Here is a 13,866-nt window from a genome sequence, read left to right on the forward strand (position 1 = left end):
AATGGGTATAAAAAGACACTTTTCAGGTTGTGTGGCAGTGACAAGTGGAGTTCCACAGGAGTTGGTGTTGGGACCGCTTCTTTTTATGCTGTATATCAATGATGACGGAATAGATGGCTTTGTTGCCAAGTTTGCAGATGATACGAAGATTGGTGAAGGAGCAGGAAGTGTTGAGGAAACAGGTAGGATGCAGAAGGACTTAGACAGATTAGGAGACTAGGCAAGAAAGTGGCAAATTAAATACAATGTTGGACTTCTCACTTTGGTAGAGAAATAGATGTGCAGACTATTTTCTGAACGGGGAGAAAATCCAAAAATCTGAGATGCAGGGGACTTGGGATCCCTTGCACAGAATACCCTAAAGATTAACTTGCAGGTAAAGTTGGTGGTGAGGAGGGCAAATGCCGTGTTAACATTCATTTCAAGGGGTCTAGAATACAACAGCAGGGATGTGATGCTGAGGCTGTTTATGAGTTACTGGTGAGGCCTCACCTTGAGTATTGTGAACAGTTTTGGGCTCCTCATCTAAGATGTGCTGGCTTTGGACAGGGTTCAGAGGAGGTTCACAAAGATGATTCCGAGAATGAAAAGGTCATCATATGAGGAACTTCTGATACTTCTGGGTCTTTACACACTGCAATTTAGAAGGATGACGGGGTGGGGTGGGGATCTCAATGAAATCTTTCGGAAGTTGAAAGGCCTGGACATGGTAGATGTGGAAAGGATGTTTCCCATGGTGGGGGAGTCAAGGACAAGGTGGCACAGCCTCAGGATAGAGTGACGCATTTAAATTCCACAAGTTCACCACCCTCTGGCATAAAAAATTTCTCCGTATTTAAAATGGAGATGCAGAGTAATTTTTTATGTCAGAGGGTGGTGAACTTGTGGAATTTATTACCACAGGCAGCTGTGCATTTAAGGCAGAGCTTGATAAATTATTGATTGTACACAGCATCACAGGTTACAGGGAGAAGGCTAGGGAATGGGCTCAAGGAGTGTGGGGGGGGGGGGGGGGGGGGGAGAGTATCAGCCATGATTGAATGGCAGAGCAGACTCGATGGGCCAAATGGCACAATTCTGCTCCTGTGTCTTATGGTCCATGGTCTAAATTTAAAAATACATTTGACTTGGATAATCCACATCAGTGGTGTGCAAAAAGAACAGCTTTTTAATCAGGATGGCAATCGAGATTTAAAGGCAAAGTTTCGTGGAAGTTTCTCTGAGTTGAGGAATGACAAATTAGCAAGGGAAAAGGCCAAAAAATTCCAACCAATCTGTCAAGTGGCTTTGGCTCAACAGGCTTGGTGAAGTAAATTATCTTGTAAGTAACTGTCTCCCTGCACTTATTTGCTCATTCCTCATCTATTAGGGTATGATAGTTTCATGAGAATGGTTCCAGGACAGTGTTTTGTACTGAGTGGCATGTGGGAAGTCTGAGACACGTCCAGTTTCCCAGGTAATCACATCTGCACCAGGTGCACCCAGTTGCAGCTCCTGAGAAAACATTAAGGAACTGGAGATGCAGCTCAATGACCTTCGACTCACACAGGAGAATGAGGAGGTGATAGACAGGAGCTACAGAAAGGCAGTTACCTCTAGGTTGCCGGAGACAGGTAACTGGATGACTATCAGGAGGAGAGAAAATGCACAGCCAGTGCAGAGTGCACCTGTGGCTGTTCCCCCCAATAATAAATATACAACTTAAGATTCTATTGAGCAGATGACCTACCGGAGGGCGCCACAGTGGCCATGTCTCTGGCACTGAGTTTGGTGCCATGGCTCAAAAGAGCAGAAAGGTGAAGAGGACTGATTGGAGATTGCTTAGTTAGAGGGATAGAGATGAGGTTCTGTGGGTGCGATAGACACATCCAGATGGTATGTTGCCTCCCTGGTGCCAGGATCAGGTCCACGGCATTCTCAAGGGCGAGGGTGAGCAGCCAGAAGTCTTGGTATATACTAGCACCAATGATACGGGTAGACAAGGTGAGGGGGTCTTGAAGAGGAATTTTAGGGAGCTAGGTAGAAAGCTGAGAAACAGAACCTCCAGGGTAGTAATCTTTGGATTGCTGCCTATGCCACATGCCAGTGAGGGTAAGAATAGGACGAGTTGGCAGGTGAATGCATGGCCGAGGATCTGGTGCAGGGAGCGGGGGCTCAGATTTATGAATCACTGTGATCTCTTCTGGGAAAAGTATGACCTGTAAAACAGGGACAGGTTACACCTGAACCTGAGGAGGACCAATATCCTGGAGTTCAGGTGGGGAATGGGACAGAGTGACAGTGCTGAAAGTAATTGGTTTATAAACAGAAACTATGTGTAGTGAGACTCCTAGCAAGGAGAGGCTGATTTTAGGACAAAACTGCATTCAACAGAATGTAAAAGGCAGACAAGATTGAAAAGGGTGAATACAGGACTGAAGGTGTGTATTTGAATGCATGCAGCATATGGAGTAAGGTTAATGAACCTGCAGCAAAGTTACAGATGATGTTGTTGCAATATGATGTAGGCATCACTGAATCATGGCTGAAAGATTATAGCTGGGAGCTTAATATCCAAGGATGCATATTGTATTGAGGGGCCAGGCATGAAAGCAGAGGGGTGGCATGACTGCTGATAATAAAAAATCATTAAAAAGGTGAAATATGGCCAGAAGGTGTTGAGTTGTCATGTGTAGAGCTAAGGAACTGCAAGGGTAAAAAGACCGTGATGGGAGTTATTTCCAGACTCCCAACAGTAGAAAGTGTTACAATGGGAGGTATAAAATGTATGCCAGAGGGCAATGTTACAATAGTCATGGGGGGTTTCAATATGCAGGTAGTTTGGATAAATCAGGTTGGTGTGGGATTCCAAGAGGGGTAATTTCTACAAGGTGGGTTTTTAGATCAGCTCGTGGTTGAGCCCACGAGGGGAACAGCTATTCTGGATTGGGTAACCCGAATGAATCTGCAGATGCTGGAAAAAAATTTAAAAAACACGAAATGCTGGCAGAACTCAGCAGACCAGACAGCATCTATGGGAGGAGGTAATAACGACGTTTCGGGCCGAAACCCTTCATCAGGAGTGAAGTAACATGGGATGGTCAAGTGGGTATAAGAAGTGGGGGGAGGCATAAAGTAGAGAGCTGGGAAGTGATAGGCTGGAGGGAAATGGGCTAGGGGGAAGGTGGAGAATTATGGGAAATAAAAGAGAAAGAAAGATAGGGCTGGGGGGAGAGATTATAGTTAGGGGGAAAAAGAGAGAGAAAGAGAAGCAGACTAAAATAATAGATAGGGATGGGGGTAAGGGTGGGGGGCAGGGGTATCAACGGAGGTCAGTGAGTTGGATGTTCATGCCGGCAGGAAGGAGGCTACCTAGGCAGGAGATAAGGTATTGCTCCATCGACCTGTGTGTGGCCTCATCTTGACGGTAGAGGCGGCCATGGACAGACATGTCAGAGTGGGAGTGGTCTGTGGAATTGAAGTGTGTGGCCATTGTGGGTGGGTGTTGTGCAATCAACAGGAATTGACCAGACAGCTTAAGGTAAAGGAACCCTTAGGGTGAATGATCATAATTTGATCGTATTACAGTGCAGTGAAGGGAATTACACAGGCATAAGAGAGGAACTGACAAGAATTGACTGGAAACGAACACTGGCAGGGATGACAGCAGACCAGTAATGTGTGGAATTTCTGGAAGCAATTCAGAAGGCACAGGATAGATACATCCTAAAGAGGAAGAAGTATTCTAAAGACAAGATGAAACAACTTTGGCTAACAAGGGAAGTCAAAGCCAGCATAAAAGCAAAAGAGAGGGCATACAAAGACTGGTGGAGGGTCAGGTAATGTTGAGGAAATAAGCAGGATGCATAAGGGCTTACACAGATTAGGAGAATGGGTAAGAAAGTGGCAAATAAAATACAATGTTGGAGAATGCATGGTCATGCACTTTGGTAGTAGAAATAAATGTGCAGACTATTTTCTAAACAGGGAGAAAATCCAGGAATGTGAGATGCAGAGGGGCTTGGAGTCCTTGTGCAGAACACCCTGAAGGTTAAACTTGCAGGTTGAGTCGGTGGTGAGGAAGACCAATGCCAATGTTAGCATTCGAGATTGATAGTTTCTTGTTTGGACACGGCATCAAAGGTTACAGGGAGAAGACCAGGAACTAGGGTTGAGGAGGAGAGAAAAAAAAGGATCGGCCATGATTGAATGGCAGAGCAGACTCGATGGGCCAGATGACCTAATTCTGCTCCTGTGTCCTATGGTCTTATAAAAGAGCAAAGATTAGTGGCAAGTTAGAGAATTGGGAAGCATTTAAATACCAACAGAAGGCATTAAGCTAAAGATGGAATACAAAAGTAAACTAGCCAATAATATTACAGACAGACAGACAGACATACTTTATTGATCCCGAGGGAAATTGGGTTTCGTTACTGCCGCACCAACTAAGAATAGTGAAGAAATATAGCAATATAAAACCATAAATAATTAAATAATAAGTTAATCATGCCCAGTGGAAATAAGTCCAGGACCAGCCTATTGGTTCAGTGTGTCTGACACTCCTAGGGAGGAGTTGTAAAATATTAAGGAGGATACCGAAAGTTTCTTCAGATACAATAAAGTGTAAGAGAAGTGAGAGTGAATATCAGACCACTGGAAAACAATACTGGAGAGATAGTAATGGGACAAGAAAATGGCAGACGAAGTGAATAAATATTTTGCATCAGTCTTCACTGTAGGAAATACTAGCAGTATGGTGGAAGTTCCAGGTGTCAGGGTTCATGAAGTGTGTGAAGTTACCATAACTCGAGAGAAAGTTCTGAAGGCTGGTAAGTGAGCTGGACCAGATAGTGTACACCCTGGAGTTCTGAAAGAGGTGGCTGAAGAGACTGTGAAAGCATTAATAATCAAGAATCACTAGATTCTGGAATGATTCCAGAAAAAAGGAAAACTGCAAATGTCACTCCACTCTTCAAGAAAGGAAATTCTAGGCCAGTTAGTCTGACCTCAGTGGTTGGGAAGATGTTGGAATTGATTGTTAATGGTGTGGTTTTGAGGTACTTGGAGGCACATAATAAAATCGGCCATAATCAGCACAAGGGAAAATCTTACTTGACAAATCTGTAAAAATTCTTTGAAGAAATAACAAGCAGGATAGACAAAGGGAGATTGGCTGATGTTGTATACTTGGATTTTCAGAAGGCCTTTACAAGGTACCACATGAGGCTGTTTCACAAAATACGAGCCCATGGTATTGCAGGAAAGATTCTAGCACGGGTAAAGCAGTCGTTGAATGGCAGGAGGCAAAGGGTGGGAATAAAGGGAGCCTTTTCTGGTTGGCTGCCGGTGACTAATGGTGCTCCATAGGAGTCTGCGTTAGGTCCAATTTTACGTCATACGCCAATGATTTGGATGATGGAATTGATAGCTTAGTTGCAAAGTTTGCAGACGATATAAAGACAGGTGGAGTGGCAGGTAGTTTGAGGAAGTAAGAGGCCACAGAGGACTTTCACAGATTAGGAGAATGAGCAAAGAAGTGGCAGATGGAATACAGTGTTGGGAAGTGTATGGTCATGCACTTTGGTAGAAGAAATGAAAGGGCTGACTTTTTTTTTAAACGGAGAGAAAATACAAAAATCTGAGGCACATAGGACTTGTGCAGGGTTCCCTAAAAGCTAATTTGCAGGTTCAGCCTGTGATAAAGAAGGCAAATGCAATATCAGCAGTCATTTCAAGAGAACAAGAAGATAAAAGCAGAGATATACTGTTGATACTGTATAAAGTACTGGTGAGGCCTCTCTTGGAGTATCTTAGAAAAGATATGCTGAAACTGGAGAGGGTTCAAAGGAGAAAATGATTCCAGGATTAAATAGCTTGTGATATGAAGAGTATTTGATGGCTCTGGGCTTATATTCACTAGAATTCAGGGAAAAATAACTTTAGCCAGACATTGGTGAATCTGTGGAATTCATTGCTACAGGCAGCTGTGGAGGCCAAGTCGTTATGGATATTTAAGGCAGAGGTTGATAAATTCTTGATTGGTCAGGGCACAAGGGCATATGGGGAGAAGGCAGGAGATTAGGGTGGAGAGGAAAATTGGATCAGCCATGATGAAATGGTGGAGCAGACTTGATGGGCCAAATGGCCTAATTCTGCTTCTGTACATTTTGGTCTTATGTTGAACTATTAGATTCTCAATGCCATTGCCCTGGTATAGCCTATATGATGTCAGATACATTCATATCACCAAGGCTCAGATGTCTCCTTAGTAAATGGATGACATAACACTGGCAACCCATGAATAAATGGAAAATGGACATTACTTGATTTAGCAAGTAGGTACCAACAAGCTCCAATGCTGCATTAGCTGGTGTTGGAGAAATCAATCTAGACTGATGAACACAAATCCCTATTAAAAATTATTACAGCTGGATATGCAATGGATTAAGCTATAGGCCGAGTTGACTAGATCAGAGGCGAGAAGCCAAATGTCTGTAAATCTAGGCCAGGGATTGGAGATTAGATGACCAATGTCTGCAAGTCTGGGGCCAAAGGACTGGAGGCCCACAGGTGGAGGCGGGGGTGGGGGAGTGGGGGTAGCGGAGAGAGAAGAGGGATTGTGTGCATTTGTGTGTGCGTGTGCATACACGCCTGTCTGTGTCTGTGCGTGTGTGTGAGAGAGAATGGGATGTATTTACTATTCGCTATTGTTGCTGCTGCTGCTTGTGTTGTTTTGCATTGTGGGCATGCTATGTTGGCACTGGAATGTGTAATGATACTTGAAGGCTACCTCCAGGATAACTTTGGGCATGTTGGTTGTTAACACAAATGACATGTTTCACTCTATGTTTTGATGTTTGATGAATAAATCTGAATCTCAAAGTCTGTTTCTGTGAAATGCAAAATGCCGATAAAACCAGAGGGGATGAGCTCAGGCTGAGGGGAAAGACTTAAAGGGAACCTGAGGGTGATGGGTATGTAGAAGGAGCTGCCAGTGGAAGTGATCAAGGCAAGTACAAATATTTAAAAGACTCTTGGACAGGTACATGGACAGCAAAGTTTTAAAGGGATATGGCCCAAACACAGACAAATGGGATTAGCTCAAGGAAGGACCTCGACTGACAAGGATGAGCTTCACCGAAGGGCCTGTTTCTGTGCTGACCACACAAATCAGCAAACGCTTTACATAGAGAATTGAAAAGTAGAGGAGAATTGCTCATCTGACTGAGGCAGCCTGCAGAATACCAGGGGGGATTCTGAAATACTGGAACTTGCAGGCAGGAGTATAACTTTCACTATCCAATTTGTCCTGAGAAGATGCCATTCAGGTTACCTTGAAATGCTGCAGCCTTTTAAGTGTCCTTCACATTTTAGTGTTACAAAGAATGCATTTGAGGATGTTAAGAATTGTATGGTGTAAAGGAATTTTGTTAATATTACGTTATATAGGGTTTCATACTCCCAATCCTCAATTCCACCTCTGATGTCCATCTAAATACAAAATGCTAGAACTGGAAAATACATAAATTACCGAGCAGAGAATTAAAGGAAGCAAAAGCAAAACAGCTAGGGTACTGAAACTCTGAAATTAAAAAAAACTGACTTGAAATACTCAGCAAGTATTCTGACCTTTGTGAAGAATTTAACAGTGAACACCAGAAGCACAGCTGCTGCCTAACTTGCAGAGTTTAAGAATGATTCCTCAATCAGTAATATATTATTTTGCAAGCAATTCCCCACTTTAAAAAAAACTGGATGGAGGATAGGGTGCAGCTGGCTGTTTCTCTGTCAAATGGTCAGAGGGAAGAGTTTCACCGTATTACTTCAGGATCATGAACGGGGAACTGCTGCAGTCTTTCCAAGCTTGTAAATTTATAACTTGGTATCACACCATTCAATTACAATGATGGATGAGAATAAATAATGAATGGTCAAAAATACTGTTTCAAACACTACATAGCAAAACAATAACCTGTTATCCAATTTTTTGGAAATGCTAATGGCTCGACATCAAAACTATATCCCCTTTAGTCCCTTAAGATTCAGAGGACCCAGTCTTCCTCTACCCCATGGGGATCCCTGGGCCCCATCTCCCTTGGTCCCAGGAGAATCACCAGGCATGTCAGCCTTGGCCCTTCAAGAGTCACAGGCTTCATCACCCTCTCAACGGTCACCAGGTACCACTCCCAGTCACTTGAGATTCACTGGGCCCCAACTCCCTCAAAACTTGGCATCCAGTTTCCATTCCTAACTTTAAACTCTACTGAGCTGACCAAAAAATTCATACCAACTTTTAATGTCTGATAATAGTGAATCAAAAGAAAGCTGGAATATTAATTGAAATAACATCCAACATTCAGGTAAACCAGCTGGCCACCAAAGCCCCAAGCATACTGGATTAATGGAAATTCGCAGTGTATGACTAGTTACTTTAGCTGTGGGGTGAACTGATGCTCAAGAATCATTATATGGAAGGTTGAATAGGTTAGAAAAATATTCCCTGGAACCTAGGAGAAAAAGAGGAGATTTGACAGAAAGATACAAAATTATTAGTATAGATGGGAAAATGCAAGCAGTCTTTCCATTGAGATCAGGTGAGACAAGAAATAGAGGTCATATGTTAAGGGTGAAGAGTGAAATATTTAAAGGGAACTTCTTCACTCAGAGAGTGATGAGAGTGTGGAACGAGCTGCCAGCAGAAGTGGTGGATGTAGTTTGATTGCAACATTTAAGAGAAGTTTGGAACAGGACAAGGCAGAATAACAATTCAGCACAGACTGGTGGACTGAAAGGACTGTTGCTGTGTTGCAGTACTTTCTGACTATGATTAAGTGGGTGGAAAACTGGTGAACCTTACCAATGGAGTTGTTTAGCTTGTCACCCTTCTTCTTTTTGTTTTTCTTGGCCTTGCCTTTGGGCTGTGGTGATTCTGCAGTACCCTTGTTCAGCTGCTGCTGATCAGGGGAAGGTACAGGCTCGCTCACTGCTAGCATGCGGTCTTCCTTCACATGGTTGAGTTTCCTCCCATTGCCGTTCACCCCTTTCTTCTCCTCCTTTCTCAGCTCTGGCAGCATTTGGCACTCAGGCAGCTTTGGTTTGGGTGCCCCCGGCTCAGGCTGGCACTTGGCCAAGGTTTTCTGGTGGACTTCGCAGGGTCTTAGGCCCTCGGCCGGTTTCGGCTGCCGCTCAGTACTTGGTTTGACTGCCGGCAGTTTTAACTTCTGCTTGCCATTCACTTCATTGTGTACGAGTGTGGGTTCTGGGCTGATGCTGACATCCGGCTGCTTGGTCTTTGTCTCCCGTTGAGGTGGGGCTTGGGGCACTCGAGGGTCTTTTCCATTTGTTGGCATCAGCTGCAGTGCACTGGGATCCGGCTCTGCCTTCTGCTCTTCCTTACTGTCTGCCTGCTCAGGTGGAGGGTTGTTGGGTTTCGCTATGGGGTCTTGGTGCTGGCATTTACCACTATCGTTCACCAGATCCACAGCGGCTTCCTTTAGCCGTGCGTTTTGCAGAAAACATTCGCCCTTTTGGGACTCTTTAGTCCTTTCTTTTTTCTTTTTCTTGGCCGACCGGATTTGCTGAAGTTCCTGGAGGCGTTGCAGCTCCTGTTTTAGCCGCTCCTCTTCCTCCTCCCGCTGCCTCTGCTCCTCCAGCAGCTGTAGCTGCTCCCTCTCACGGGCCTCGGCCTCAAGGCGCGCCTTCTCTTCCTGCTGGAGGAAAACTGCAGTCAGTTTATTGAGCCAGAGTTGGGTCACTCACCTAGGTGACCCTTCAGATCTTTAATTTTTCCCCACACTCAACACCAATCACAAACTGGGGCCCACAACTCTGGGTGGGAAAATAAGGCCATGCTTTTGCCCAAAATTCAAGATTGTTTATTGTCATTCTGCAGTAGACGAGTGTAAAGAAGAATGAAACGATTGTTGTTCCAGATTTTAAAAAACACAATAAACAAAAAAGATAAAAGCAGTCCTATAAAACACAATGTAAAAATAACTGCTATATACATAAAGAGACTCCCACCTGCAAATGCTCTTCCCCATGCCTCATGCCAGGTTACAGGCTTGTTGAGGTAGGTAGAACATGGAACAGTATAGTAGAGGGCCTTCAGCCCACAATCTTGTGCTGGCCTTTTAGCCTACTCGAATATCAATGTAACGCCTCCCTCCTTCATCACTCTCCATTTTTCTATCACCCATGTGCTTAACTCAGAGTCTCTTAAAGAAAGTCCCGAATGTATCTGCCTCTACCACCATCGCTGTCAGGTGTTCCATACACACACCACTCTGGAAAAAAAACGTAACTGACATTCCCCCCCACCACCCCCGTACTTTCCTCCAATCACCTCAAAAGACTACTGTTATTTACCATTTCCACCCTGGGAAAACGTTGCTGCCTGCCCACTCCATCTATGCCTCTCATCATCTTGTATATCTCTATAAATCCAAAAGCATCTTGGTAAGTCTCCTCTGCAGCCTCTCTGAAGTTCCCACATCTTTCCCTTAAAGAGGTGACCAAAAATGAACAGAATTCTCCAAGAAAAGGAGTGAGAATGCATCACAAAACAGGGAATAATAAACATATTGCAGCAAAGGCATTAACTTTGACACTGGGTGGATCTGGAGGAGAAAGTATTGATAAATGTCGACAGAATGGGGTTTGGAATGTCATTTTGATTCCCCTTCCATTAAAAAAGATGCACTTTATTATTAATAGTTCCAAGCAGACATGGCAGGATGCTTCAAAGCCAAGGGAACAACGTAATGAAGAAAGGCTCCAGTCAATAATCTCAGCAGCTGGAACAGAACAAAGGAGAATAATATGGGGATAAAAATGTTTGATGACATTGAATTATACAAGTTACTTCACTTGGGCACAGCACCAAACGATACAAGGAAAAATAACTGCTAGCTTTAAAGAGGAGGAGGATGGGAAAAACAAAACCTTATTTTCATTATCCCACAAGATAATGAACTCTATGATTAGTCTCTCAGAGGTGGGAATTTATTTCAAGACAGTATCTCCATAAGAAATACCAATTGAAAAGGATTAAAAAAATGTCAAGCACTCCACATTCTCAGGGGAACTCTAGAAAAAAATTTACGTCAGATAGCTTGCAGGGAAATCTTTAAAATCTGGATGGAGCTGAACAGTAATTTCCTGTTCTCTGGTTCAAGCATTGACATCAGAATAATAGATATAACTCCCTTGCCAATGAACAGAGTTACTGTTTACAGTTAGAGTGTGGACACTTGAAGCACTGGTCTGAATCAAAAGACCAACTATTAGAGTGGAGATGACTGCTGGGTGTGTTTTCCAACCATTACATGGAGAAACCCCTTACCTTTCGTTGCTTGTGTCGTGCTCGTTTCGCTGCCCTCGAGCTGCTGACCGGTTTTGACTCTGTGCTATTTATAAACTGTAATAGATCTTCTACTTTTCTATGGTCTACTATCTGCTCTTTCTCAAGGATCGGATCTGCTTTCTTTGGCTGCTCCTCTTTCCGCTTTGTGAGCCGTAAACGGAGCTTCTCCCGCATCTCTGCATAGTTTCTACTCGTTGGGGCAGCAGGTGGCTGAAACACACGGGTAACAGTGTTTAATTGCAGATGTCTGCTGCTTCCCAAGCAACATAATATAAATCAGCAAAGCCAGAGAGGACACAAACTTAGATGATCATGAAGCAACAGGACACGGACCACCATCACAATGCTGCAGGTCACGGACCACTCTGAACTACAGATCACGCATCACTTTGAACACCACTATTAAGTTATAAATCTCATACTATAACATTAACTCTGTTATTTGCATTGGTATAGTTATTTTGCAGTTCGATTTAGAATAAACAAGCCTACAAAACAGCCTCTGACCATGTTATGCAAATTACTCCAGCCACCTGTTCATTTACATGCACAGGGGACACATTTCAAATAAATTCAAAGCTTGGCAGTCATTCAAAGGCAGTTAGAAAAGGTGGTTTGGAAGTGAGGCATTATCATCCTGCATATCAAAGATTTTATTCGGATGTCTCTGGTGAGTTTGATGTTCAGTTCAGGTGCTGCCCCTCTATCCAGAATTCTGACTCTCAATACTTCACGTTCTGGATTGCATACTCCAGGCTGCAGGTTTTTGTGCTGAGGGACACACTGAAGCTTGCTGCAGCAGTGCAAATGGTCTGTGGGGATAGGACCACCATGTCTGTTCCCTCAGGATGAGTCAAGTAGTGAAGCTCTTCAAACAATGCAAGACTGCATCTCCCCAGGGGACAGAAATGATGCCTCTTAAAATAAAGTATACACTACTCAATGCAATGACCATGACTGTCAGTTTTTCACTAAGCAAAATGCTGGAGGAACTCTGCAGTCAGACAGCATCTATGGAGGGGAATAGACAGTCAATATTTCAAGCTGACACCCTTCATCAGGAATGATTTGCTGAGTTCCGCCAGCATTTTGTGTATGTTGCTTAAGATTTCCAGTATCTGAACAATCTCTAGTGTTTAAGGTATGCACTGTTTCTCCTTCTGTGGATATTACCATGAATACAGTACAATTTTGAAATAAAGAAATATACTAAAAATACACTAACACAAACCAATGTACAGATGACACGCAGCGATTCAGGAACAGCATCTTCCTCTCTGCCATCCGAAGCTTTAACGTCTAAATGGACATTGAAGCTTTGGACACTATCTCAACTTTTTTTAATATACAGTATTTCTGTTTTTGCACATATTTTAAAATCTATTCAATATGTAATTGATTTACTTGTTTATTTGTTGTTATGCTTTTTTTCTCTCTCTCTGCTAGATACTGTATTGCTTTGAACTGCTGCTAAGTTAACAAATTTCACTTTACATGCTGGTGATAATAAACTTGATTCTGATGTACAGAAAGCAATGTGCTATTTTGTATTTCCTGCAGTGACGAGGAGGCTAGGGAACTGAAGGGGAGAAAATATTTTATTATGTTTTACACAGGTTACAGAAAATATGTTCCTCCAGATTGGATGCTGGCTATGTGGCCTGAAAGGTCTACCTCAGTGTCTCATAAACACAAGACATTCTGCAGATGTTGGAAATCTTGAGCAACACACACGAAAAGCTGGAGGAACTCAGCAGGTCAGGCAGTACCTATGGAGGGAAATAAATTAATGGGGACAGCAGAGGTTCCGGAGGACTGGAGGGTTGCAGATGTTGTTCCCCTGTTCAAGAAAGAGGGCAGAGAGAGCCCAGGAAATTATGGATCAGTGAGTCTTACTTCAGTGCTTGGTAAATTGATGAAGATCCTGAGAGGCAGGATTTATGAACATCTGGAGGGGCATAATATGATTAGGAATGGTCAGCGTTGCTTTGTGAAAGGCAGGTCGTGCCTTATGAGCCTGATTGAATTTTTTGAGGATGTGACTAAACACAATGATGAAGGAAAAGCCGTAGATGTAGTGTGTATGGATTTCAGCAAGGCATTTGATAAGGTACCCCATGCAAGGCTTATTGAGAAAGTAAGGAGGAATGGGATCCAAGGGGACCTTGCTCTGTGGATCCAGAACTGGCTTGCACACATAAGGCAAAGAGTGGTTGCAGACATGTCATTTTCTACATGGAGGTCAGAGACCAATGGCATGCCTCAGGGATCTGTTCTGGGACCTTCTCTTCATGATTTTTATAAATTACCTGGATGAGGAAGTGGAGGGATGGGTTAGTAAATTTGCTGACACAAAGTTTGGTGGGTGCTGTGGATAGTGTGGAGGGCTGTCAGAGGTTATAGTGGAACATCAATAGGATGCAAGACTGGGCTGAGAAGTGGCAGATGGAGTTCAACCCAAATATGTGTGAGGTGGCAAACACGAGGAAATCTGCAGGAAATTCAAACAACAACACACACAA

At 43.4% G+C, this 13,866-nt stretch overlaps 1 protein-coding gene across 4 annotated transcripts in view; it reads right to left on the reverse strand.

Annotated features, from left to right (window-relative positions):
- Nucleotides 1–13,866, reverse strand: part of fam193a (family with sequence similarity 193 member A) — a 240,300-nt gene that overhangs the window by 7,108 nt on the left and 219,326 nt on the right. For 2 of the 4 annotated variants that reach the window (XM_073047938.1, XM_073047940.1), the window contains exons 19-20: nt 11,324–11,554; nt 8,837–9,689 (exon numbers count right to left, since the gene is read on the reverse strand). In XM_073047938.1, coding sequence (XP_072904039.1) covers nt 8,837–9,689; nt 11,324–11,554 — 1,084 coding nt within the window. The remainder of the gene's footprint in view (nt 1–8,836; nt 9,690–11,323; nt 11,555–13,866) is intronic. The other 2 variants (XM_073047939.1, XM_073047941.1) reach the window with 2 other exon arrangements.

The sequence above is a fragment of the Hemitrygon akajei genome, chromosome 6 (assembly GCF_048418815.1).
Source record: "Hemitrygon akajei chromosome 6, sHemAka1.3, whole genome shotgun sequence".
NCBI lineage: Eukaryota > Metazoa > Chordata > Chondrichthyes > Myliobatiformes > Dasyatidae > Hemitrygon > Hemitrygon akajei.